The sequence below is a fragment of the Salmo salar genome, chromosome 11 (genome assembly GCF_965601325.2).
Source record: "Salmo salar chromosome 11, fSalSal1, whole genome shotgun sequence".
NCBI classification, from domain to species: domain Eukaryota; kingdom Metazoa; phylum Chordata; class Actinopteri; order Salmoniformes; family Salmonidae; genus Salmo; species Salmo salar.
In genome coordinates, this window is record NC_138301.1 from 87,398,004 (window position 1) to 87,425,881 (window position 27,878).

Genomic DNA, 27,878 nt, shown 5'->3' on the forward strand with positions numbered 1-27,878 from the left:
ATAAACTCCATATTTATGTCCAAATACCTCCTTTTGTTCGCGCATTCAGATTACTATCCAAAGGCAAAATGCGCGAGCGCAAAACCAGAGACGATAAGTCAAGATGTTCCATTACCGTTCGTAGAAACATGTCAAATGATGTTTACAATCAATCCTTGGGGTCTTTTTAACATAAATATTCGATAATATTCCAATTGGACAATAGCGTATTCATTACAGAGGAAAAAGAAGGAACAGTGTGCCTGCGTGAAAGCGCAGTAAACAACTCATTGCTCTCAGGCAGTCCACAGCTCTTATTCTCTTCCCAGTAACAGTAGAAGCATGAAACAAGGTTCTAAAGACTGTTGACATCTAGTGGAAGCCTTAGGAAGTGCAAAATGAACCCTAAGTCTCTGTATACTGGATAGGGAATCACTTGAAAAACTACAACCCTCAGATTACCACACTTCCTGGTTGGATTTTTCTCAGGTTTTTGCCTGCCATATGAGTTCTGTTATACTCACAGAGATCATTCAAACAGTTTTAGAAACTTCAGAGTGTTTTCTATCCAAATCCACTAATACCATGCATATCTTACCTTCTGGGCCCGAGTAGCAGGCAGTATAATTTGGGCACGTCATTCATCTGAATTTCCAAATACTGCCCCCTGTCACTGAAAAGTTAACAAAGTTAAGCATTTTCACTGTAGTGCCTAAAACGTCTTTCAAGCTGTCAGGCATTCCCTTGGCTGTAAGAAACTCTCGGTGGATGCTGCAGTGTACCCAAGTGGCGTCGGGAGCAACTGCTTGCACGCCCGTTATCACTCCACTATGTCTCCCTGTCATGGCTTTTGCGCCATCAGTACAGATACCAACACATCTTGACCACCAAAGTCCATTTGATGTCACAAAGCTCTCCAGTACTTTAAAAATATCCTGTTTTCCTGGTTTCCAGTGGTTTTCAGAAGAGGATGTCTTCCTTAGGGGTGAAAAAAGTATTTTGAGTTGGTCCCTTTATGGATAATTTGATAGAGATAAGGTTAAAGCATTATATGACTGTGTACAGGGTCTGGGAAATAGTCTCAGAAAAAGATTGCCGTACTATGTCCACTTTTGGTAAAAGTATGGGGAATTGACTTAACCCTAATCAATAAAACTATAAACGCTTATGGGATTTTCTATCGAATAAACACTTTTTCCATAAAGTTAGAGCGAATCAACATGGAATATAGATGTAACTTGTGGCCTGATCACCCTCACTAGAAAGACTGAAGAATGGGTGAGATTTAGATGTCATATGAAAACACTGATAATTAGGAAGAGGTTTATCATTTAGCAATAGTCATATGTGTGATTCGGACCATGACAATGACAGAGATAGAGCGCTGCTCCTGAATGATGGACACCTTGATTCGAATTTCCATGACAATGGACAGCGCATGGGTGCTGAAAGTAGGCTAATTCGAAAAGGCCTAATTAATTTAAACAGTCTTCCTTTTAATTTGACTTTAGGCTCCTCCAACAAGAGGGCTTTGTGTTGGAGCCTATTTCTTCCTATTCAATAAATAAGAAGTAGGCCTACCTGTTTGCCAGACTAAATTATAGTCTACTATCCATAGATTTTGTCGGACAAGCTCTCAACCTGCTCCACTACAGCCCCGTCGATGAGAATGGGTCTTCCTTTTCCTGTAGTCCACAGTCATCTCCTTTGTCTTGTTCAAGTTGAGGGAGAGGTTGTTGTCCTTGCACCACATGGCCAGGTCTCTGACCTCCTCCCTATAGGCTGTGTCGTCGTTGTAGGTGATCAGGCCTACCACTATTGTGTCATCTGCAAACTTAATGATGGTGTTGGAGTCATGCCTGGCAATGCAGTCATGAGAACAGGGAGTACAGGGGCCCCCGTGTTGACGATCAGCATGGTGGATGTGTTGTTACCTACCCTTACCACCTGAGGGTGGCCCGTCAGGAAGTGCAGGATCCAGTTGCAGAGGGAGGTATTTAGTCCCAGGGTCCTTAGCTTAGTGATGAGCTTTGAGGGCACTATGGTGTTGAACACAGAGTTGTAGTCAATGAACAGCATTCTCACATAGGTGTTCCTTTTGTCCAGATGGGGGAAGGGCAGTGTGGAGTGCAATAGAGATTGCATCATCTGTGGATCTGTCAGGGCGGTTTGGAGTGGGTCTAGGGTTTCCGGGAAATTGGTGTTGGTGTGAGCCATGGCCAGCCTTTCAAAGCACTTCATGGTTACAGATGTGAGTGCTACGGGTCATTTAGGCAGGTTACCTTCGTGTTCTTGGGCACAGGGACTATGGTGGTTTGCTTGAAACATGTTGGTGTTAAAGTCTCAGACAGGGAGAGGTTGAAAATTCCAATGAAGACACTTGCCAGTTGGTCAGCGCATGCTCGGAGTACACGTGTGGTAATCCGTCTGGCCCTGCGGCCTTGTGAATGCTCATAAACGTAGCGGACATATACCAGGAGCTGTGCCAGGCCCGCCACGTCTGTTGACTCCTCCAGCTGTAACGCATATAATTCACTGGCTTGTATACGAAGCAGTAATTGTTTAAAAACATCTCCTGCCATGTCACTGATGTGTCGTGAAACAGTGTTGTTTTATGAAGTCATTGTCTGTATAGTTTTTTGGGCCTTTTCCCCCAGCATTGTCCCAGCCATATCCAGAGCAGCAGGAAGAATTAAGTCCGCCACAATAGTTTTGGGGCTTGCCTGTCCTAGCCACTTGGTAGCTCACCATATAAGATGCTTCTAGCCCCTTCTTATTAATGGTATCTGTTGCTTTTATACATGTCTTACTTCTCGAATGTTGTCTTATTTCTCACTCAAAAAACTCCTGTGGCTTATTTTCCAAATTCGCATGTTAATTTTCTAAATGTCTGCACAAGAGGTAAGGTTTCATCGAGTTGTGAGATGGTACTTTTGCACATGTAACACACTGGCTGAGGAAAGCCACTACTCCCAATATAAATGAACCCCAAATCAATGTAGTTCTCATCATATTTGCACCTCTTCGATGGTCCAACATCCCTGTCTGGTGTTCGGTGCTTTCCTGGGTACGGTGCAGTAGCTCTTTGGCTGCATTAGATTCACAACTATCAGTGTCCATGCTAGCTGGGCTAACAACAAATGTAGAATTACTGATGCTAGCATTGGATGTGCTCGTGGAAGTAGAACAACTTGTGTCGTCGACAGGTGCAGATGTAGTACTGCTGGTAGTAGCAAGAGCAGGTATGTGTCTCTATGGACGTGGGCCTTACTTTTTTTAACCATTTAATCAATTTTCGAGCAAACGGAATGAGCAGCAGCTACGTTTGGCTACATACGGACCGTTAGTGGAATTCCCGCGAGAGAGTAACGGTTAATGTGATTGGATGTTAATTATTTGACTAGGCTTCCTGTATTTGACATTGTGTTGTTATTTCGCTGAACACTAGATAGTTTAATTTTATTTTTGGCAGTGAAACGAGACTACTCAGGTGAGAAAAAACCTCACCCAAATGTATAGCCCTGTTGGAAAATATAAATGAACTGTTTGAATTTTTATTTATTTTTTAAATGTAAATCGCATTTGTATTTGGCGTACCCCGACGGCATTGAGCGTACCCCAGTTTGAGAATACCTGTGCTATAGGACTCATTGCAGCCAGCGGGTCAAATGAACGACTAAAATGAACAAGTCACTGAGAAAAATGGATCATTACTCTCGAGTCAGTAAAAAGAGTCGTTCAAAAAGAACGTATCATTTGCGAACTGCACATCACTACATGCAGAGCGCCTCACAAAAGTGATTCCTCGTTATGAAATTATCAACTTTAACGTGTATATCTAAAAATGACCATATGCACTGATAGTTTAACCTCTCTTGGGTATGCGGGACGTGACCGTCCCACCTGCGGGACACACTATTCAACAGCCAGTGAAATAGCAGGGCGCTAAATTCAAAATGACAAAAATCTCATAATTCAAATTTCTCAAACATAGAACTATTATATCCCATTTTAAAGATAAGATTCTCATTAATCCAACCACATTGTCCGATTTCAAAAAGGCTTTACGGAGAAAGCATAGCATTAGATTATGTTAGCACATCACCTTGACAAGAAAAACCACACAGCCATTTTCCAAGCAAGGAGAGGCGTCACAAAAACCAGAAATACAGCTAAAATTAAGCACTAACCTTTGATGATCTTCATCAGATGGCACTCATAGGACTTCATGTTACACAATACATGTATGTTTTGCTCGATAAAGTTCATATTTATATAAAAAAAAAAACATTTTACATTGGCCCGTAATGTTCAGAAATGTTTTTCCTTCAAAAACTTCCGGTGAATGAGCACATCAATTTATAGAAATACTCATCATAAATGTTGATAAAATATTAAACTGTTATTCAAAGAATTATAGATAAACATCTCCTTAATGCAACCGCTGTGACAGATTTAAAAGAAGCTTCACGGGGAAAGCACACTTTGCAATAATCTGAGTACTGCGCTCAGAAAACAACATCCGGCAATACAGATACCCGCCATTTTGGAGTCATCTAAAATCATAAATAGCATCATAAATATTCACTTACCTTTGATGATCTTCATCAGAATGCACTCCCAGGAATCCCAGGTCCACAATAAATGTTGTTTTGTTCGATAAAGTCCATCATTTATGTCCAAATACCTCCTTTTTGTTAGCGCGTTCAGTCCACTACTCCAAATGTAGGAAGCGCGCCGAAAATTTCACGACAAAAAGTCCATTTTTTTTGGTTGATTTACGTTCATAGAAACATGTCAAACGATGTATAGCATCAATCTTTAGGGCCTTTTTAACATAAATCTTCAATAATATTCCAACCGGACGATTCCAATGTCTTCAAAATGTAATGGAACACAGCTACCTCTCACGTGAACGTGCGCCACTGAAGTCATATTCTTTTCTGAGTCACCAACTTCCCGGCCTTCTCGTTCGCTCTCTGTTAACTGTAGAAGCCTGAAACAACGTTCTAAAGACTGTTGACATCTAGTGGAATCCTTAGGAAGTGCAAAATGAACCCTAAGTCACTGTATACTGTAAAGGCAATCACTTGAAAAAACTACAAGCCTCAGATTTCCCACTTCCTGGTTGGATTTTTCTCAGGTTTTTGCCTGCCATATGAGTTCTGTTATGCATATCCTACCTTCTGGGCCCGAGTACCAGGCAGTATAATTTGGGCTTTTCATCCAGAATTCTGAATACTGCCCCCTACCCTAGTGAAGTTAAAGCAAAACTATTACTGATGGTAAACCTGAACAATCAAAATAAAATCTATTGTAAGCCCCGTTCAGCAGGTATAGCCAGATGAGAGTTGTCTCCATTAGCTCACTTTTATTCCGGTTAAACACCATTTTCAACAGTGCATAGATAACATTAACCTCTATGGGCTAGGTGGGACTCCACCTATGAACATGCACGTAAACAGTGTAGCAGCCTTTAGAGGGAGGTGTAACTCAATCCTCATTCACATTACCCATAAACACTCCGTTATCCTCTCTAGGCTAGGCGGGACGAATTCGTCCCACCTACGTAACAGCCACTGCCAGCCTGTGGCGCGATTTTCAAAACCTTAAAAATCCTATTACTTCAATTTCTCAAACATATGAATATTTTACAGCCATTTAAAGACAAGACTCTCGTTAATCTAACCACACTGTCCGATTTCAAAAAGGCTTTACAACGAAAGCAAAACATTAGATTATGTCAGCAGAGTACCAAGCCAGAAATAATCAGACACCCATTTTTCAAGCCAGCATATAATGTCACCAAAACCCAGAAGACAGCTAAATGCAGCACTCACCTTTGATGATCTTCATCAGATGACAACCCTAGGACATTATGTTATACAATACATGCATGTTTTGTTCAATCAAGTTCATATTTATATCAAAAACCAGCTTTTTACATTAGCATGTGACGTTCAGAACTAGCATACCCCCCGCAAACTTCCGGGGAATTCGCTAACATTTTACTAAATTGCTCACGATAAACGTTCACAAAAAGCATAACAATTATTTTAAGAATTATAGATACAGACCTCCTCTATGCACTCGATATGTCCGATTTTAAAATAGCTTTTTGGTGAAAGCACATTTTGCAATATTCTAAGTACATAGCCCAGGCATCACGGGCTCGCTATTTAGACACCCGGCAAGTTTAGCACTCACCATAATCATATTTACTATTATAAAAGTTTGATTACCTTTTGTTGTCTTCGTCAGAATGCACACCCAGGACTGCTACTTCAATAACAAATGTTGGTTTGGTCCAAAATAATCCATCGTTATATCCGAATAGCGGCGTTTTGTTCGTGCGTTCCAGACACTATCCGAAATAGTAAAGAAGTGTCGCGCGCATGGCGCAATTCGTGACAATAAAATTCTAAATATTCCATTACCGTACTTCGAAGCATGTCAACCGCTGTTTAAAATCTATTTTTACGACATTTTTCTCGTAGAAAAGCGATAATATTCCGACAGGGAATCTCCTTTTCGGCAAACAGAGGAAAAAATCCCAAAGGCGGGGGCGGTCGGGGTCACGCGCATAAGCCAGTGTCCCTTGATCGGCCACTTGAGAAAGGCGATAATGTGTTTCAGCCTGGGGCTGGAATGACGACATTCTGTTTTTTCCCGGGCTCTGAGCGCCTATGGACGACGTGGGAAGTGTCACGTTAGAGCAGAGATCCTTAGTAAATGATAGAGATGGAAAAGAAGTTCAAGAAATGGTCAGACAGGCCACTTCCTGTAAAGGAATCTCTCAGGTTTTGACCTGCCATTTGAGTTCTGTTATACTCACAGACACCATTCAAACAGTTTTAGAAAATGTAGGGTGTTTTCTATCCATATGTAATAAGTATATGCATATTCTAGTTACTGGGTAGGAGTGGTAACCAGATTAAATCGGGTATGTTTTTTATCCAGCCGTGTCAATACTGCCCCCTAGCCCTAACAGGATAACCTAGAAAATTACATGGGTTGACACTCATCTAATGAAGCGTAATATTGCGCAAGATATTTTAGCCTTTGAATGCTGAAGGTGCCGCGCAGATGTGCAAGATCAGGAACAGGCCGACTACATCGCGCGAAGCTGGGCACAGTGCGCTGTTTGACTAGGCTACTGATATTCCCTAGGGTTGTTCGGCAGGCAAAATTACTTGTTGATCATTGACTGTCAACACAGTTACATGCTTAGTTTGACACTGAAGATGTCACAAAAGGTGAGGTATTTTTTTGGAAGGTAGAGAGAAAGTAATATGAGCAAAACCATGTTAGTGAATCTGCGATTTGTAATGTTTGAATCAATTTTCTGATCGGCGCATGCTACATTTGGATTGGTTTGGGACCGACGCAGTCATATCCTAAACATTTGAAACCGTTACATCCTTACTATATTTTCCTTGACGGAGTGATGCTGAATGTAAAAAATGGCACAACTTACCACTCATATACTAGAGCAACTGTGTGTGGTCTTGTGGGTGGTTATGTGTGTGTGCTTGTGTGCTTGTGTGTAAGGGTTGGATGTGTGGAGAGTCAGTGCAGATAGGCTCTAGGGTGCAAATAGTCACTAAGGTGCAGGTCTGTGCAGACTGAGAGACCGATAGGGTTAGCTGTTTTGCATTCTGATGGCCTGGTGGTAGAAGCTGTCTTGGAGCCTGTTGTTGGCAAACTTAATGATGGTGTTTGAGTCATGCGTGGCCACGCAGTCATGGGTGTACAGGGAGTACAGGAGGGGGCTGAGCACACACCCCTGAGGGCCCCCATGTTGAAAGTCACCATGGGGGTGGTTGTTGTTGCCTATGCTCACTGCCTGGGGTCTGCGTGTCAGGAAGTCCAGGATCCAGTTGCAGAGAGAGGAGTTCAGCGATGAGCTTGGAGGGGACTATGGTGTTGAAAGCTGAACTGTAGTCGATGAACCGTATTCTCACAAAGGTATTCCTCTTGTCCAGGTGGGATCAAAGTACTTCATGATGACATAAGTGAGTGCTACAGGGCGATTAGTCATTTAGGCAGGTTACCTTTGTTTGCTTGGATACAGGGACAATAAAGCTCGCCAGCGTCTAGTCCTAAAACCAGGAAATGAGTTACCTCTGGTTCGTTCAGCCTTCCCTATGGGGAAAATGAATAAGGAAAGAATAGGGTTTTAGGATAAACGCCCAAAAAAGTTCTGAGGTTAACACAGGCTTAGGAGATCTTCTACGTTTTGTTCTGTGCGATATCAGTCAGTTAACATGACCTTTATGAATTATGAAGCCTTTATGTGCTTATGTTTTCATTACATAAATGCTTCAAAATTCACAAAAAGTTGTGCTGATGAAGATGATCTCATAGAACAAAACGTATAAGATCTCCTAAGCCTGTGTTTACCACAGACCTTATTTTCTGAGTTTATCCGAAAATCCTACGGAAACGCCATTCATTTCCCCATAGGCTTTGTCCAACGAACCTTGGCGGAGTTAGTGCCTACAAAAAGACGCCATTACTATTTCTCTCTATGGTGGACATCTTGAAGCATGTGGGAGATCACAGACTGGGACAGGGAGACGCATACGCAAGCTTGAGCTCACAAACACGCTTGTGAGTACAGACACACACATCACAAACACACAGACTGGTCTAGTCAGTTTTGTCTGTGTCTTTGTGGTTCTTTCACAGTTCGCAGAGAAGTTTGCTGAGTTTAAAGAGGCAGCTCGGTTAGCCAAGGAGAAATCCCAGGAGAAGATGGAACTCACCAGCACCCCATCTCAGGTAATCCCAACAACAAACACCCCTAATCCTAACCCCATCCTCATGGAGTCTTTGGACCAGGATAACCCTTCCCTTACATATTTTAATTTTTTACCGGAAAACAATGGGAGTGAATGGACCTCAAATGATTTAAGTATCATAGGAAGTGATTGGAAACACTACCCTGCAAAAGCGTAAAGATGAGACGTTAAAGATGAGACGTTAAACTGATTCCTAATGGGAGTGTCCGTGGTCACCACACCCATGGCAAGAGTAGTGTGTTCACTCCAGTTTCCTGGCTAAACTCCCAACCTGGCCACCTAACCACCCCCAGCTTTCAATTGGCTCATTCAACCCATCTCTTCTCCCCTGCAACTCTTTCCCAGGTCGCTGCAGTAAAAAAGAATGTGCTCCCAGTACTTCCCAAAGTACCTCCCAAAGTACCTGTAAGAAAGAAGGTAAAATGAAATCAAAATCATTGTGATCTGACCAGATAACCCTCCTGCGTCGCCTCCTACCCCAGTCCAGCGTTGACACCTCCAACTACCACCCAACCCCAGGCTAACACACTCCAGCCCACCCCTTCAGGGGGTCTCCCCAGAATATTGTTACAGCAGTATCTTAGAAAAATGGATGTATAGTATATATTTAAACCAGAATTGAACAAGGTGTTGAATGGCACCGTTCCACTCTTTGGGGAGAACCCTGCCCTCCGCCGTGGATTAACAACCCCTCTCTCTCTCCTATCCTAATATCAGTTTAACACCCAGATTAACCCCTTCTCAGTGTCAGATGAACTCTCCTATCTCCCAATGTCAGATATTTATGCTCCCATAAAGTGATGTTTCAGGCTCACTTAAAAACACATAGGCCTACTCACTTGAGAAAAAACTAAAACTAACTTGAAAAAAAATATACAAAAAATGTAACATCACTTTCTGTGGAGTATAAATCATTTTTGCAGGTATTCTCTCCACATTACATCAGTCTTTTCTTTACCCAGCACATGAGAACATACAACAACAGTTTATGGGTCATTTTTGTTCCTTTAACCATCTGGTTTACATCATTCCAGGAGTCAGCCACTGGCGACCTGCAGTCACCTTTGACCCCGGAGAGCATCAACGGCACTGATGACGAGAGGGGCACCACCCCTGAAACTCCACAGTATCTCCCCGAGCCCCGTGCCGAGCCATCTCAGAACCAACTGCCCTTCTCTCACAGGTAAGAACCAGGCTCTAAAACCGGGGGCGGGAGTAGGGTGCCAAGCCCAAAGAGAGTGCGCCTTAGTGGGCAAGGCATGGTCGGACAGTGGATGAAGGCTGAAGAAATGAACACATTCAGTTCTCTGTGGAAATGTTAAGATAACACCAATTTAAATACAAAAACTGTCTTCCAATTCCCTCATTTAAAACTCCCTCATCATCCTCTGTTACCCGCTGAACAGACGCAGTTTAACTGTCCACTGGGACCTCTCTTTAGAGTGATGATTTAAAATGATGATTTAAAATGAAATTGGCGCAGCAGCAGCACCGTGTGTGTGTGTGTGTGTGTGTGTGTGTGTGTGTGTGTGTGTGTGTGTGTGTGTGTGTGTGTGTGTGTGTGTGTGTGTGTGTGTGTGTGTGCGGTTCGCCAGGCCTTGGATGTGTCTATTTATCCATCTCTTATTCATGTGGTCCCAGAGCCCCTGGACAGCAGTAAAGCATTACATTAAAACACTGTGTGGCTCTGATTTAATTATGAATTACTAAATGAATGGAAATGCATTTGGTCCCCCCAGCTCTCCATATTCACTATACGTGGTTCCCCTTATGTCACCTCTGCCCTCTGAGCTTGGTAATGCTGATGAAAATGAAGTTGAACGTGTATAATTTGTACATTGCTGCTGGAAATGGTTTAGTATTCTACCCAAGAGTCAAATGATAGTATTTTTATTCTTCAGGAAGACAATTATGCAGTTTTTATCAGAGATGGGAGTGTTAATCTTGTGGTCTTAAGACCACTCAAGACTACAAAAAAGCAGTCTTGGTCTTGTCCTGGTCTAAATAGACTGGATCATGGTCACCTAAACACGTCTGAAGTTTATGGCTGTCTGTCTGTCTCCAGTTCGTCCAGTATAAACAAGCACTGGGAGGCCGAGCTGGCAGCCCTGAAGGGCAACAATGCCAAGCTGACAGCAGCTCTGCTGGAGTCCACAGCCAATGTCAAACAGTGGAAACAACAACTGGCTGCTTATCAGGAGGAGGCTGAGAGACTACATACACGAGTAAGACTGACTAACTTTATAAAGGTGTAATAGAGAGAGAATACACAAAAGGCTAAGATATAAATAAACTATAGAAACTAGTAAGAGAGGCTACACAAACGGGTAAGACTGAGTTCATAAACGGGTAAGAGAGCAGACCTGGGTTTCAATACATGTGCATTTGATTATCTGTTATTTAAATACTTCTTTTCTGTGTTTGAGTTTTTTTCAAATAATGTGGCATGAATCAACTACTTATATTGGAACTTTTTGAAAGTATTTTCAAATGCTTAATTTTCATAAATTATTTTCAAATACCTCAGTTAAATGCATGCGAGTGTTTTTGAGTCAGTGTATTTGAGTCTTTTTAAACACATGACAATACTTTCCAAGTGTATTTTCAAATACGCTCCAACATTCAACTACTTGTCTTTCCAAATAAAACCTATCGGAATACTTACTTCGAAGTGTAATGTCAAAGTAATTGAGATATTAGAAATAGAATTTGAACCCAGGGCTGTAATAGAGAGAGGCTACACAAACGGATCAGAATGGTTACACAAAAGAACATAAAAAAAAAACCTGTATGATTACCCACACTGTGTGTGTCCTCAGGTGACAGAGCTGGAGTGTGTGAGTGGTCAGATGACCGTCATCAAATCCCAGAAGACTGAGCTCAACCAGACGATAGAAGAACTGGAGTCAGCATTAAAGTCCAAGGAGGAGGTAAGGAGTGTGTGTGCGCGTGTGCTTGTGGCATGTAAACTGCATTTTTGAGGGAGAACGCAATACATGTAAGCCCTGTGTCTTTGAGCCATTCCAGTATCCCTGTACATTTGGTACTGGCACTGACCCTGTATATAGCTTACATTCTCCTTTTTTCTTTTCTTATCTCTTATTTATCCTGTTTTTTTTTTTGTTAAACTATTTTGATATTGAATACTGCACTGTTGGGAAGGGCTTGCAAGTTAAGCATTTCACTATACTTGTGCACGTGACAAATAAAACTTGAAACTTGTAAATGTCTCTTTTTCCTCCCTGCAGGAACTGGAGAGGCTGAAAGAGGAAGTGGAGAGTGCCAATGAGTTCCAGACTCAAAAGGAATCACTAACACAGAAACTACAGGCGAGACTAATGAACACACCGCACTGGGCCTTACACACCTGTTCTCGTTCAGTCAGTCAACTTCGGTACAACGTAATATGGGCAGTCGCACTCTCGCGACTTCGGTTGAAGGATCTAAAATCACACCTGACAAGGCTAATGAAATCTGCGCCTCGCTGGAAGCCCCGCCTTCCACAGGAGATGAGCGTGAGGCTCAGATTCATTGGTTCAATTATTCTGCTCTTCACCTGGGTGTGAACAGGAACGATTCACGCTACTAAAACGAATGATTGGAACACGAGGCTGTCTTATGTTGCACTAACTAAACTGTCCCTTAGCGGTAGAGCGTGCTCACCCCCTGGATAATGATGGGAGAAAAAATTGATACAGTTACATATCGGGATATTCTTTTTGACGATATATCGTATAGTTTTGACAATATTGCAATATAATATTTGTGGTAGTTGGCTGTACCTGCACAAAAACTTCAGCATTGCTTGTTCTTCATCTTTTTAAATAGGAAACCAATTTGTTTTAGCACGTTTATTTCCATGACTGATCAAAACTCGTTTTCTCATGGCTCTCTCTTGTCCCTCTGCAGCAGACATACAGTGCATTCAGAATGTATTCATAGCCTTTGACTGTATTTTCAAGTAGATTTAACTCAAAACTGCAACTCGGCCACTCGGGAACATTCACCGTCTTCTTGGTAAGCAACTCTAATGTAGATTTGGCCTTGTGTTTTGTCCTGCTGAAAGGTGAATTCATCTCCCACTGTCTGGTGGAAAGCAGACTGAACTAGGTTGTCCTCTATGATTTTGCCTGTGCTTAGCTCCATTCCATTTCTTTATTATCCTGATAGTCTCTCCTGTCCTTAATGATTACAAGCATACCCATGACATGATTCAGCTACCGCTATGCTTGAAAATATGGAGAGTGGTACTCAGTAATGTGTTGTGTTGGATTTAGTGGCGGTTCTAGACCATTTCAACTTGGGGGGCCAAGCTGGGGCCAGTTGTACTGTTAGAGGGGCCAGTTACATTAGACGTTATTGTTGTCATATCGTTTTCTTCACTGCATTGCAGGCATTAGCAGGCAAAATACCATGTTCATAATCATTAGTGTTCTGCGTTGCCACTGTCTAATAACGGATGTAAAAAAAGAATGATAGCAAAAATTTGTTATGTAAAAATTATTTCATACTCCACATTTAGGGGGGCCACGAGGGTCCAAAATTGTTGTCACAACAAGAACCGCCCCTGGTTTTTATTCAAGACAAAAAGAAAATTGCTTTGACAATTTTTTTGCAGTATTACTTAGTGCCTTGTTGCAGAGAAGTAATATTGCACAATACTAACCTAAATGACAGAGAGAAAAGAAGGAAGCCTCTACAGAATACAAATATTCTAAAACATGCATCCTGTTTGCAACAAGGTACTAAAGTAATAACTTTTTGTCTTGAAAACGAAGTGTTATGTTTGTGGCAAATCCAATTACTGAATACTTCTCTCAATATTTTCAAGCATAGTGGTGGCTGCATCATGTTATGGGTATGCTTGTAATCATTAAGGACTGGGGAGTTTTTCACGATAAAAAAAAAAAATGGAATGGAGCTAAGCACAGGCAAAATCCTAGAGGAAAACCTGGTTGTCTGCATTCCACCAGACACTGAGATTAATATCCTAAAAAAACAAGACCGAATCTAAACTGGAGTTGCTTATCAAGAAGGCAGTAAATGTGGCTGAGTTACAGTTTTGACTTAAATCTATTGCAAGACCTGAAAATGGTTGTCTAGCAATGATCAACAACCAATTTGACAGAGCTAGAATAATTTTGAAAAGAGTAATGGGCAAAAGTTGCACAATCCAGGTGTGGAAAGCTCTTAGAAACTTACCCAGAAAATGTGCAGCTGTAATCGCTGCCAGGTATCGACTTAGGGGTGTGAATACTTATAGTACCAGTCAAAAGTTTGGACACACCTACTCATTCAAGGATTTTTCTTTATTATTTCTATTTTCTACATTGTACAATAATAGTGAAGACATCAAAACTATGAAATAACACATATGGAATCATGTAGTAACCAAAAAAATGTTAAATCAAATATATTTTAGATTCTTCAAAGTAGCCACCCTTTTCCTTGAACCAGCATCAACCAGCTTCACCTGGAATGCTTTTCCAACAGTCTTGAAGGAGTTCCCACATATGCTAAGCACTTGTTGGCTGCTTTTCCTTCACTCTGTGGTACAACTTATCCCAAACCATCTCAATTGGGTTGAGGTCGGATGATTGTGGAGGCCAGGTCATCTGATGATGCAGCACTCCTTTACTCTCCTTCTTGGTCAAATAGCCCTTACACAGCCTGGAGCTGTGGGACATTGATGGAATATTCTCCTAACCCATAGAAAACTGAACACATGAATGTTCTAGCAATGTTCCCCTGAAACCAAATCAAATGTATTTATATAGCCCTTCTTACATCAGCTGATATCTCAAAGTGCTGTACAGAAACCCAGCCTAAAACCCCAAACAGCAAGCAATGCAGGTGTAGAAGCACGGTGGCTAGGAAAAACTCCCTGGAAAGGCCAAAACCTAGGAAGAAACCTAGAGAGGAACCAGGCTATGAGGGGTGGCCAGTCCTCTTCTGGCTGTGCCGGGTGGAGATTATAACAGCATATGGCCAAGATGTTTAAATGAACATAATAATAATCATAGTAGTTTTCGAGGGTGCAACAAGTCAGCCACTCAAGAGTAAGTGTCAGTTGGCTTTTTCATAGCCGATCTTTGAGAGTATCTCTACCGCTCCTGCTGTCTCTAGAGAGTTGAAAACAGCAGGTCTGGGACAGGTAGCACGTCCAGTGGACGTTAAAGCTTGGTTGCAAATGGGTCTTCCATATGGACAATGACTGTGTGTGAGAAAGGAGGCCTAAAAACTTGACATGTGTGCCAGCTCTGTCAGGAGGAATGGGACAAAATTCACCCAATTTATTGTGGGAAGCTTGTGGAAGGCTACCCGAAACATTTGACCCAAGTGAAACAATTTAAAGGCAATGCTACCAAATACTAATTGAGTGTATGTAAACTTCTGACCCACTGGGAATGTGATGAAAGAAATAAAAGCTGAAATAAATCATTCTCACTACTATTATTCTGACATTTCACATTCTTAAAATAAAGTGGTGGTCCTAACTGACCTAAGACAGGGAATTTTTACTAGGATTAAAATGTCAGGAATTGTGAAAAACTGAGTTTAAATGTATTTGGCTAAGGTGTATGTAAACATCCGCCTTCAACTGTAAATCACTGACAGTGTCACCAGCTAAGCACCATCACACCACCTCCTCCATGCTTCAGGGTGGGAACCACATATGCGGAGAGCATTCATTCACCTACTCTGCGTCTCACAAAGACACGGCGGTTGGAACCAAAAATCTCAAATTTGTACTCATCATAGCCTTCCCTGTAGCTCAGTTGGTAGAGCATGGTGTTTGCAACGCCAGGGTTGTGGGTTTGATTCCCACGGGGGGCCAGCACAGAAAAAAGAAAAAAAAAGAAATGTATGCATTCACTACTGTAAGTCGCTCTGGATAAGAGCGTCTGCTAAATGACTAAAATGCAAAAAAAAACAAAAAAAAATGCAAAAATGCAGATCAGACAGATTTCCACCGGTCTAATGTCCATTGCTCGTGTTTCTTGCCCCAAGCAAGTCTCTTCTTATTATTGGTGTCCTTTAGTAGTGGTTTCTTTCTTTCAATTCGACCATGAAGGCTCGATTCACGCAGTCTCCTCTGCACAGTTGATGTTATGTGTGTTTCTTTATTTGGGCTGCAATTTCTGAGGCTGGTAACTCCAATGAACTTACCCAGAGGTAACTCTGGGTCTTCCTTTGCTGTGGCGGTCCTCATGAGAGCCAGTTTCATCATTGCGCTTGATGGTTTTTGCGACTGCAAATTTTCCGCCTTAACTGACCTTCATGTCTTAATTAAAGTAATGATGGACTGTCGCTTCTCTTTGCTTATTTGAGCTGATCTTGCCATAATTTGGACTTGAGCTCTTAATTTGATTTGTTTAACACTTTTTTGGTTATTACATGATTCTATATGTGTTATTTAATCGCTTTGATGTCTTCACTATTATTCTACAATGTAGAAAATAGTAAAACTAAAGAAAAACCCTGGAATGAGGTGTGTCCAAATTTTTGACTGGTACTGTATGTAAATGAGATATTTCTGTATTTCATTTTCAAAACATGTGCAATCATTTCTAAAACTTGATTTTACTTTGTCATTGTGTGTGTGTGTGTGTGTGTGTGTGTGTGTGTGTGTGTGTGTGTGTGTGTGTGTGTGTGTGTGTGTGTGAGAAGAAATATATTTAATCCATTTAGAATTCAGGCTGTAACACAACAAAATGTGGAATAAGCCATGCATTATGAATACTTTCTGAGAACACTGTATATCAATCTCCCCAGAGTGACAGTAATAAGTTAGTGGATTTACTCTCTGTCCACAAGGGGGCACTCCTCCCCCATAGGTGGCTCATTGCTCACTAGTCCCTATGAGGTGCTTCGTGATACACTGTTATGGGTTCTATAAACGATTGGTTTCATTCCTGGGAATTGGATTCTATTACGAATCGCCCATCTGTTACCACAGAAGGGGTCCGTTTTTTAAAGCTGTCTGTCCCTTTTCCAGCTGAGTTACAAGTTGCTGAGACGCCGGTACCTATGACTGGTGTGATCACCTTCATGATAGCGGTTTTCCTGGGTCTATTTTTTATGTTTACGGTCCATCGCTGGGTGCCAGCCGGTCACCGGCTAAAACCAAGGCAGGCTCGTTGTGGCTGAAGTACCACTAAGGGGCACTGCCAATCGGGGTACGTCAATGATTGCCAGAGTCCGTGAGCACAGCCTGGCCCGGGCTTCAGGCAAACCTTGGCGCATAAACACAGTTGTGTCAACCCAAAGTTCCACAGTGTTCACGGGTACAAAGTGTTGCGTCTCCCAGATGTGGGTTCAATGAAAAGTGTCCCTTCTCCACGTTCAGACACATGGTGGTCGAAACAAAAAAAATAACCAATCTCTTCCAGTCCACAAGATGGCATCGCGCCCCTTCAGATGGCACTTGACAGGGGGCTTGCTGTCTGCGCCGACCAATGACGCGCATGCACAGTGTTTCTCTGGATCATGCGAACAGTGATGTCGGGTTACAGGCAACAATTTGTTGCGCGCCCCTCACGCTCTTTGGGCGTCATCACGTCGACTGTTCCCAAGGCCTCAGTGCCCGTTTTGAGGGAGGCAATATCCTCCCGTCTCCAAGACGCGGGCAATCCGAGTTGTTTCTATGTCGGATCCAGGACGGCTGGTACAGACGGTATTTCCTTTCTTCGAAAAGGGGTCGGGACTTCCCAGCTAACAACAAACATTCTCACAACTTTCGAGAACATTCCCGTAGTTAGGTCATTAACAAAAAAATTCATAGGAATGTACCTGGGATGTGTAATAAATATTTCCAAGAGACCATCCCTTTAATGTCCAATATAACTTACCCCGAAACGTAGTTACTATGTTCTCAGAACTTATGACATGAATGTTCTAGACACGTTGCAAGAACATTCATGTGTCCAGTTTTCTGTGGGTTAGGAAAATATTCCATCAATGTCCCACCAAACATACACAGAACATGGTTGCCATGTTCTCAACATAAGATATGAATGCTCTAGACACGTTTCAGGGGACGTTGATGGAGTATTCTCCTCACCCTCAGAAAACTGGACACATGAATGTTCTTGCAACGTTCCCATGAATCGTGTCTCAAACATGAATATGTTATGTTCTGAGAATACAGTTCACTGAAGGAGGGAAATTAGGTATAACACCTTTATGGCCCCGCTCCACCCACTCCTGTGCTAGGTGAAGAGCAGTGTTAAATTGAAGGAACGAATCCGAGCCTGATGCTTGTCACCTGGGGAAGGCAGCAAGGCACAGATTTCATCAGCCTTGTCAGGCGTGATTTTAGATCCTTCAACTGAAGTCGCGAGAGTGCGACTCCCAATAGTATGCTGTACCTCATTCCCCTCCTTCAGGGAACAGTAGTTATAATCATAATAAGTTTTCACTGTAACGAGTGGGTGTCCCTTTGTGTGTGTTTTTATGAATGTGTGTGCACATGTTAACACCTGCCCCCCCACTCCCAGGAGACGGAGGAGAGGAACCAGACGTTGGAAGCTCAGCTGGTGGAGTTAGAGCAGCGTCTGGAGGGCAGTCAGCTGGAGAGAGAGGCCTTCAGGAAGAGTCTGCGCACCCTGCTGGAGCTGCTGGACGGGAAGATCTTTGAGCTGACAGAGCTCAGAGACAGCCTGGCCAGACTCATTGAGGGCAGCAGCAGCTAGAGGAGAGAAGTGCTACGACAGAGCTCCCTGGTGGAGCTTCACTACTCCTACACCATCACCACCATTATAACAACACAGTGACGGGAGAATATTGCTAGTCAGTGCACAAAGGCACTGCACGAAAATATTCACTGTTATTATTACACATATAGTCATTATGCTACGCTCTACTGAAAACATGCACATTGATAGTAAATAGATAGACTTGCTCGCTTGGATTTAGTTTTGGCTAATGTTCACAACGTGCATAATGCTGGTACACCTGTATACTGTATGCACATACACTCACTTCACAGAGGTCCTGTTGAGGCTATGCTTACACCCTGCCTTCCGTCTCTTCTCCCTCCCTCCCTGTGGAATGTTATTTACGCTCCGACTACAAACTGCTCAAATATCTACAGTGCATTTGGAAAGTAATCAGACCCCTTGACTTTTTCCACATTTTGTTACATTACAGCCTTATTCTAAAATGGATTGTTGTTTTTTTTCCATCATCAATCTACACGCAATACCCCATAATGACAACGCAAAAACAAGCTTGGCACACCTGCATTTGGGGAGTTTCTTCCATTCTTCTCTGCAGATCCTTTCAAGCTTTGTCAGGTTGGATGGGGAGTGTCACTACACAGCTACTTTCAGGTCTCTCCAGAGATGTTCGAGCGCGGGTTCAAGTCCAGGCTCTGGCTGGGCCACTCAAGGACATTCAGAGACTTGTCCCGAAACCACTCCTGCGTTGTCTTAGCTGTGTGCTTAGGGCCGTTGTCCTGTTGGAAGGTGAACCTTCGCCCCAGTCTGAGGTCCTGAGCGCTCTGGTTTTCATCAATGATCTCTCTGTACTTTGCTCTATTCATCTTTCTTTCGATCCTGACTAGTCTCCCAGTCCCTGCCGCTGAAAAACATCCCCAAGGCATGATGCTGCCACCACCATGCTTCACCGTAGGGATGGTGCCAGGTTTCCTCCAGACGTGACGCTTGGCATTCAGGCCAAAGAGTTCGATCTTGGTTTCATCAGACCAGAGAATCTTGTTTTTCATGGTCTGAGAGTCCTTTAGGTGCCTTTTGGCATACTTCAAGCGCACTGTCATGTGCCTTTTACTGAGGAGAGGCTTTTGTCTGGCAACTCTACCATAAAGGCCTGATTGGTGGAGTGCTGCAGAGACGGTTGTCCTTCTAGAAGGTTCTCCCATCTCCACAGAGGTACTGTGGAGCTCTGTCAGAGTGACCATCGGGTTCTCCCTGACCAAGGCCCTCCTCCCCTGATTGCTCAGTTTGGCAGGGCGGCCAGCTCTAGGAAGGGTCTTGGGGACCTTCAATGTAGCAGACATTTTGTGGTACCCCTTCCCAGATCTGTGCCTCGACACAATCCTGTCTCGGAGCTCTACGGACAATTCCTTTGACCTCATGGCTTGGTTTTTGCTCTGACATGCACTGTCAACTGTGGGACCTTATATAGACAGATGTGTGCCTTTCCAAATCATGTCCAATCAATTGAATTTACCACAGGTGGACTCCAAGTTGTAGAAACATCTCAAAGATGATCAATGGAAACAGGATGCACCTGAGGTCAATTTTGAGTCTCATAGCAAAGGGTCTGAATACTTATGTAAATTCTGTTTTTTTTTATTTAATACATTTGCAAAAAAAAAGTCATCTTTTTTCACTTTGTTATTATGGGTTATTGTGTGTAGATTGATGAGGAACTTTTTTTATTTAATCCATTTCAGAATAAGGCTATAGCATAACAAAATGTGGGAAAAGCCAAGGGGTCTGAATACTTTCCGAATGCACTGTATTTTCAACAACAACAAAAAATGTGCGAAGTCTGGCTAGCATTCCATCGGAGAGGATGTTGAATATGGTGGGTTATTTTGCTTCAGGGTTTTCTTCCATCACAGACTTTTAACAGGAAAAAGGAAACGCTAATTTTCTACATTTTATTTGGTGCAAAGTTCAGTTCAGTCATCCAGAGTCGCTCGCTGGTGGATGTTTTGCTTGCTATTATTGTTTACTCTTCGCTGTCGTCCGCCACACATTCAGGTCTGTTTTTTAACTTCTACATCTACTGGTTTCTTATTCAGTTATTACTTCAGTACTACTATTGCTCTGTTTACTATGGAGATATCAATGTCAGCCAAAAGGACAGTCAGATCAGATGTGGTCATGGAAATGGAGATAGTCAGACACTGGACTCTATGGCCGTTCGCTCTGAGGCCCCATCTGACACTGGACTAGGACTAAGGGTCAGAGGTCAGACAGATGACCTCCCAGTCACTTTATTAAACGCTCCCAACGTCCTCCCTCCTATCACAATGTTACCATGGAGATTGAAGAAGAATCTGGCATATTGTCCGAGATTGAGAACAGATCTTGGACAACCTTCTATACTAAATGAGCAATACAAAGAGGGAGCATCAAGAAGAAAAATAAACGTGTTTAAGTCTCACTTTCAGGTATTTTCCTCTTCTTCTGGGAAATGTAAGGAGAGACAAAGAAACAACGCTACTCCAAGCCCAGAAGCTGGGGTTTGGGTCAGCAGTGACTACAAAAGTCTTTCCTTTCTATAAACTTTTTTATTACAAATACTAATATAACAAATTTATAGTGCTCTTGTGAAAATGGAATTGTATGTTTGGGTGAATCCAAAACAAAGATTTTTTTTCTTTATTTTCCCTCCCCTTGTTTCTGTTGCGACTTGGAAGTGCAATGATTGATTGGTTCATGTTTTCCCTTTATTTATTATTCCAGATATATTATAACCACAGATTTTAATGAGAATTGTATCAAACAAAGATGTTTGTCACTTACTCTTGTTTTTTTTAATGTCTGATATGTGGGTATCAAGGTTTTGTTTTTTTTAGGTATGAGAAAAAAAGACTGGCAATATGTTTGAACTATTTGAAAAGCTAATGGATTTATAGTAATTTGTGCATAGCAGGTGACGTTTGCAGAGAGACTTTCTTTCCTTTTGCCAAAATATTTTCCTGTACAGAATGTGAATTTTGTTGACGTTGCCTTTGGTACAAATATGGATCAATGGTAACTAACTACGGTACTTTTGTGGGGTTTACTATTGCCAAAAATCTGTGATAATGTATAAAAAATTATAACTATATATGTATATGTGAAGAACACTATTTAAAGGTCAATTTTGGGCATGAAAAGTGGTCAGACTCCGCCCCTTTCTCAACCAGAAATGGGGTGTACCTTTGGTGGTTCGTTGTGTCATGTGCGCCGCGACCGATTTGTTTTTGGATGGAAGCTGTAGAGATTGGTAAGAAATGGCACTTCTTTAGCCAAATATCTTATTCATCCAATTATTTAAGTTTAAGCATTGACCTGGTATGATGGTGCATTGATCAGTTATACAGTTTAAAGCCATTATTTTTCCGTTTATGCCCAAAGTCGACCTTTAAGGGCTTGTTGTTGGTTCTAGTATCTTTGGGAGACTTAAAATGGGGTGTCTGGGCGAGTTGGCTTTATAGCATTTCATTTATGATCTGTACTTCTACAGTTTGAAAGGGGGAAAACGTTTGAGTAATAATTTTAAATGTTGATTATGCCACATGCTTAAACACAATTGTAATTTTCAGTTTATAGTAAAATAAAACAATTTAAACAAATGTGGGTTGTGTAATATTTTCCCCATTTTCACTCATCTGAATGTTGCTCTTGTTTCTTTGGTTGTCTAATCTGTACATTTTTTACATTTTAGTCATTTAGCAGACGCTCTTATCCAGAGCGACTTACAGTAGTGAATGCATGCATTTTTTTCCCCCTGGCTCCCCGTGGGAATCGAACCCACAACCCTGGCGTTGCAAACACCATGCTCTACCAACTGAGCCACAGGGAACTGTAGAGGGATCTGTAGAGACCACTTAAGTTTCCATCCAGTCCTGTTGCTTGTATAAAATCACATCCACTTACTGCCTAAAGGGGATCGTCTGGCTGTATTTTTATGAATTACTATTTGTGGTGGATGTGCTAGGCCCAACGCTGAGTTCTAATGGCTCTGTGATGCCAAGTCAAAGAACAGGACAGGAAGACATTTTGGTACTTTGTTTTATTTTGAAGGGAAAAAAATAACTGGGATATATATATATATAAAGCAGTTAGGAATACGATGACAGGAAAAGACGAGTCAAATGCAAAAAAAAATAAAAAACATCTTAAAAAGCACATTACATTTTGTGTGGTATTGCTTTATAAATTGTAACTCTATCTTTAAACAAAGTTTACTCAATAAATACTTACGTTTTTAAGCATGCCAATGTATTTTCAGGATGTACACTTGATTACATTATAATACATATTTTTCAGTTTAATATTATAATATTGCACTTACCTAGTGACAGACATCTTCAAATCAGACCAGGCCAGCCACATGCATAAGGTCATACAAGGCAAAGGTTATAGGTCAAACTGTAGAGTTAGCTGAAGACAGAAATAAGATTAGACGGCTAAAAATGGAAACGAATAATACATTTGGATTATACAAATCATGTATAACAAAGATATGTATAAAAGAAAACATACATAAATACCCCAAATTCAATGATGAAAATGAGTGATTTCCCAACAGACAGGTTTTTACAGCATGTATGTCTACCGAGAACATGAGACAGGACTAGAAGGGGTGCTAAAATGACTGCCTCTAGACTCCTAAACTTCTCTCCATCTGCACTAAAAAATCTGGACAGTGGAAAGCTAATTCCTCCGAGTCATTCCACTATGTTGCTGTCACCTACCCACAGTTTATAGATCAGTGCAGATGGAGAGGAGACGAGGAGAGGAACCCACTTCAGACTACTGAGATGCAGCCAGAGATCTGGATGCTGCAGCAAGTCACATGATTGGATTTTGACCACTTGCCATAAAGACACAGCATGAAACATGAGCTCCATATGCTCAGTCCACTAACTCACTGAGGTTAGTTACCACACCACTGGTGGATTCAGTGAGGTAAACACACAGATAGAAATATGATGAACGGAGCTGACAGGATCCCTATTCTATACGACAGACAATCATATCAGCTCTGCACCATACATTTCTATGTGACTGTTTTTCAAGACCACTGAAGATGGTGCTGGAAAAATACAGTACTACGACCTTTGACCTGGCCAAACAATTCGGACAGCAGTTGTGCACTCTCAGTCCTTCAGCTCCTAACAGCACAGCATTCTTTCTTCTTCGTGTCCTTCATACTCAGTGCATGAATTATTACAGTAAACAGAGATTGTTCCTATAGTAATAGTTTCAGTTTTGACACAACTCTTAGATATAAAATAATCAAACGTAGATAAAAACATGAAGCGACTCCTGGTAAAACCGGTACTAGTGGACTCGCTTGGAAAATAATAGCAGTAAAAACAAGGCGGTAAAAAAGAAAAAGAAACCGTAAAAGCACACTTAGAAAAAAAACGTCAACAGAAACAACACACTTCATGAGGGAATATGAATATGGTATATGGAATGAAGGACACCGGGGTAGAGCTGGATACTTCGGCTGGCTGTAAGGGCACCGATCTTACAGAACAACATGACTTCTCAACCTCCATACCAGCGGTGGCCAAGCTCACCCGTGTGGGGTGCAAGCTTTTGTTCCAACCAAGCAATAACACACCTTATTCTACAAGGGGTTGAATAAACATTGAAGAAAACACTCAATCCTGTCAAATGTAAAACAAACACAGCACAGCAACCTACAGTTCAACTCGCCAACCTCATAGTTCATTCTACATACGGGATCCCAGAACCCTAGCTTTCCAGACGGTGCACTGACAAGGGGCCTTATTCCCCCACTTGGTACAGGACAATGAAGGAATCCAATGAAGGAATTTTATTTCCATAGTGACTTCCATCACAAGGTTCTCAATGTGCTTGACTTCGGATAGAGCAGGAGGGGTCAGTCAGTACAACATAGAAAACCAGGAGGAAAGGCTAGTGGTCCATTTCAAAGACGAGAAGAAATAGTAAGAAAAAGTTACTTCTGACCTATTTTCTGAAGAAAAAAACATCAGGAAACATCTCTACTCCGCCTTCTGGGTCTGTCAGTGTGGAGCCAGAAATAGTAGCGCGCTGAGATCAAAGGTCAGAGTCCCAGTCGGTGCAGGGCAGGCCCTCGTCCTCAGACTCGGACTCAGGCGAAGCCTCCTTGATGCGTCTCAGGGCTTCGTGGATGGAGCGGGTCAGAGCGTCGGCAGAGTGGGGGAACGAGCCCTTGGGGTGCCGCTGCTGGTCCGGCCGCGTCCGCACCTTCCTCAGCCTAACGCCCTGCCGGATCTGGGCCAGGATGTTGTTGCTCTCGTCATCGTCTGGGTCGGGGGCTAGGACCCGGAGCTCTGCCTTCCGCAGGTGGAAGCTGCCTCGCTTGAGGGAGTTCAGGACCTCATCCATGGGGGAACTTGCTATAGAGATGGGAGAATGGAACAATGTCAGAGAAAAATCTAGTCAATTTGTCATTTAGAAATATTCTTTTAAAATACATTATTAGTAATAGTATGTTGTCATGACTCACCTCTCCTCCACTGTGAGGAGTCCAGCGAGGCGGTCTTCTTCAGTTTCTTCCTGGCTGTCTGCAGCTGACTGCTGTCAAAGAACCGTGGGGAGAACGGAGCCAGGGGGAGAGGATCTGAATCCGACCCAGCCTTGGACTGCCGAACTGGGCTAGTGGGGTGAGCCCGCTCCCCTCCTTCACTGGAGAGGTCCTCTAAGGAGGGAGGGGGTGGAGGAGGAGGAGGTGGTGGAGGTGCAGAGGACGGGAGCGCTGAGAGAGGAGTTAGAGAGGAGGGAGCAGAGAGAGGCCCAGTGGCACCCCCTAGCAGGGTTAGAGAGACACTCTGGTGACCACAGGCATCAGAGGGAGGGGCAGAGAGCTCTGAGAGGTCAGCGGTGTCTGTCTGGACGCTGGCAGCCAGGGTCTCAGGCCTCCCCGCAGGGGAGAGGGGGGAGGAGGAGATGGTTTTCTTCCGGGAGTGGCTGTGAGACATAAGCAGTCTGCTGGACTTCAGAGTCACCTGACCAGGGAAACGCTGCAACAGACAGAACCAACAGTTACAACATGACCCGAGTCTAAACACAGCATGCGAGTTTTAGAGTGTTCTTCAGAGGTAGCGGCGACCTCACCTGTTTGAAGCTGCGTAGTCTGTCTAGAGTTCTTGATCTATCGAGACTCATTCTGGTGTTACTCCTCTCCTCCTCCTCTTCCTCCTGCTCCTCCCCTGGCTACGGAGAAACACAGATAGGATGAAGAACAATACTCACTATCATCCCTGTTATACTGAATCAACACAAACGGGATTCCTTAAAAACACGTCACTTTGATACAGCTATGACCAGAAGTGACTTTCGTAGGATGTTAGGACAGCATTTTCGCTAACCCTTTTCCTAACATTAACCGAATTCTCCTAACCTGCCACATTAATTATCCTAACCTGCTACGTAAGTTCTCCTAACCTGCCACATAAGTCACATACAGTTGAAGTCGGAAGTTTACATACACCTTAGCCAAATACATTTAAACTCAGGATTTCACAAATCCTGACATTTAATCCTAGTAAAAATTCCCTGTCTTAGGTCAGTTAGGATCACCACTTTATTTTAAGAATGTGAAATGTCAGAATAATATAGAGAGAATGATTTACTTCAGCTTGTATTTCTTTCATCACATTCCCAGTGGGTCAGAAGTTTTGAGAATGACACAAATATTAATTTCCACAAAGTTTGCCGCTTCAGTGTCTTTAGATATTTTTGTCAGATGTTACTATGGAATACTGAAGTATAATTACAAGCATTTCATAAGTGTCAAAGGCTTTTATTGACAATACATGAAGTTGATGCAAAGAGTCAATATTTGCAGTGTTGACCCTTCTTTTTCAAGACCTCTGCAATCCGCCCTGGCATGCTGTCAATTAACTTCTGGGCCACATCCTGACTGATGGCAGCCCATTCTTGCATAATCAATGCTTGGAGTTTTTCAGAATTTGTGGGTTTTTGTTTGTCCACCCGCCTCTTGAGGATTGACCACAACTTCTCAATGGGATTAAGGTCTGGGAGTTTCCTGGCCATGGACCCAAAATATCGATGTTTTGTTCCCCGAGCCACTTACTTGTCACTTTTGCCTTATGGCAAGGTGCTCCATCATGCTGGAAAAGGCATTGTTCGTCACCAAACTGTTCCTGGATGGTTGGGAGAAGTTGATCTCGGAAGATGTGTTGGTACCATTCTTTATTCATGGCTGTGTTCTTAGGCAGAATTGTGAGTGAGCCCACTCCCTTGGCTGAGAAGCAACCCCACACATGAATGGTCTCAGGATGCTTTACTGTTGGCATGACACAGGACTGATGGTGGCGCTCACTTTGTCTTCTCCAGACAAGCTTTTTTCCAGATGCCCCAAACAATCGAAAGGGGATTCATCAGAAAATGACTTTACCCCAGTCCTCAGCAGTCCAATCCCTGTACCTTTTGCAGAATATCAGTCTGTCCCTGATATTTTCCTGGAGAGAAGTGGCTTCTTTGTTGCCCTTCTTGACACCAGGCCATCCTCCAAAAGTCTTCGCCTCACTGTGCGTGCAGATGCACTCACACCTGCCTGCTGCCATTCCTGAGCAAGCTCTGTACTGGTGGTCCCGCAGCTGAATCAACTTTAGGAGACGGTCCTGGCGCTTGCTGGACTTTCTTGGGCGCCCTGAAGCCTTCTTCACAACAATTGAACCGCTCTCCATGAAGTTCTTGATGATTCGATAAATGGTTGATTTAGGTGCAATCTTACTGGCAGCAATATCCTTGCCTGTGAAGCCTTTTTTGTGCAAATCAATAATGACGGAATGTGTTTCCTTGCAGGTAACCATGCTTGACAGAGGAAGAACAATGATTCCAAGCACCACCGTAGTTTTGAAGCTTCCAGTCTGTTATTCGAACTCAATCAGCGTGACAGAGTGGTCTCCAGCCTTGTCCTCGCAACACTCACACCTTGGTTAACGAGAGAATCACTGACATGATGTCAGCTGGTCCTTTTGTGGCAGGGCTGAAATGCAGTGGAAATGTTTTTTGGGGATTCAGTTCATTTGCATGGCAAAGGGGGACTTTGCAATTAATTGCAATTCATCTGATAACTCTTCATAACATTCTGGAGTATATGCAAATTGCCATCATACAAACTGAGGCAGCAGATTGTGTGAAAATTAATATTTGTGTCATTCTCAAAACTTTTGGCCACGACTGTACACTCAATTAGTAGTTGGTAGCATTGCCTTTAAATTGCTTAACTTGGGTCAAACATTTCAGGTAGCCTTCCACAAGCTTCCCACAATAAGTTGGGTGAATTTTGGACCATTCCTCCTGATGGAGCTGGTGTAACTGAGGCCTCCTTGCTCGCAAACGCTTTTTCTGTTCTGCCCAC

The 27,878-nt window shown here is 42.7% G+C and overlaps 2 protein-coding genes across 5 annotated transcripts in view; one reads left to right on the plus strand and one right to left on the minus strand.

The window, feature by feature from the left end:
• Positions 1 to 22,098, plus strand: part of LOC106563047 (homer protein homolog 1) — an 87,343-nt gene extending 65,245 nt beyond the window's left edge. For 2 of the 4 annotated variants that reach the window (XM_014128265.3, XM_014128264.3), the window contains exons 4-10: positions 8,671 to 8,763; positions 9,129 to 9,200; positions 9,818 to 9,966; positions 10,849 to 11,008; positions 11,603 to 11,713; positions 12,032 to 12,112; positions 18,284 to 22,098. In XM_014128265.3, coding sequence (XP_013983740.1) covers positions 8,671 to 8,763; positions 9,129 to 9,200; positions 9,818 to 9,966; positions 10,849 to 11,008; positions 11,603 to 11,713; positions 12,032 to 12,112; positions 18,284 to 18,478 — 861 coding nt within the window. In that variant the 3' untranslated portion in view covers positions 18,479 to 22,098. Of the gene's footprint in view, positions 1 to 8,670; positions 8,764 to 9,128; positions 9,201 to 9,817; positions 9,971 to 10,848; positions 11,009 to 11,602; positions 11,714 to 12,031; positions 12,113 to 18,283 lie in introns of those variants that run through there. The other 2 variants (XM_014128266.3, XM_082958126.1) reach the window with 2 other exon arrangements.
• A 421-nt stretch (positions 22,099 to 22,519) lies between these two features.
• LOC106563046 (junction-mediating and -regulatory protein) overlaps positions 22,520 to 27,878 on the minus strand; it is a 36,948-nt gene continuing 31,589 nt past the window's right edge. The window contains exons 8-10 of the mRNA XM_014128263.3: positions 25,604 to 25,702; positions 24,996 to 25,509; positions 22,520 to 24,885 (exon numbers count right to left, since the gene is read on the minus strand). Of these exons, the coding sequence (XP_013983738.1) occupies positions 24,563 to 24,885; positions 24,996 to 25,509; positions 25,604 to 25,702 (936 nt within the window). The 3' untranslated portion in view covers positions 22,520 to 24,562. The remainder of the gene's footprint in view (positions 24,886 to 24,995; positions 25,510 to 25,603; positions 25,703 to 27,878) is intronic.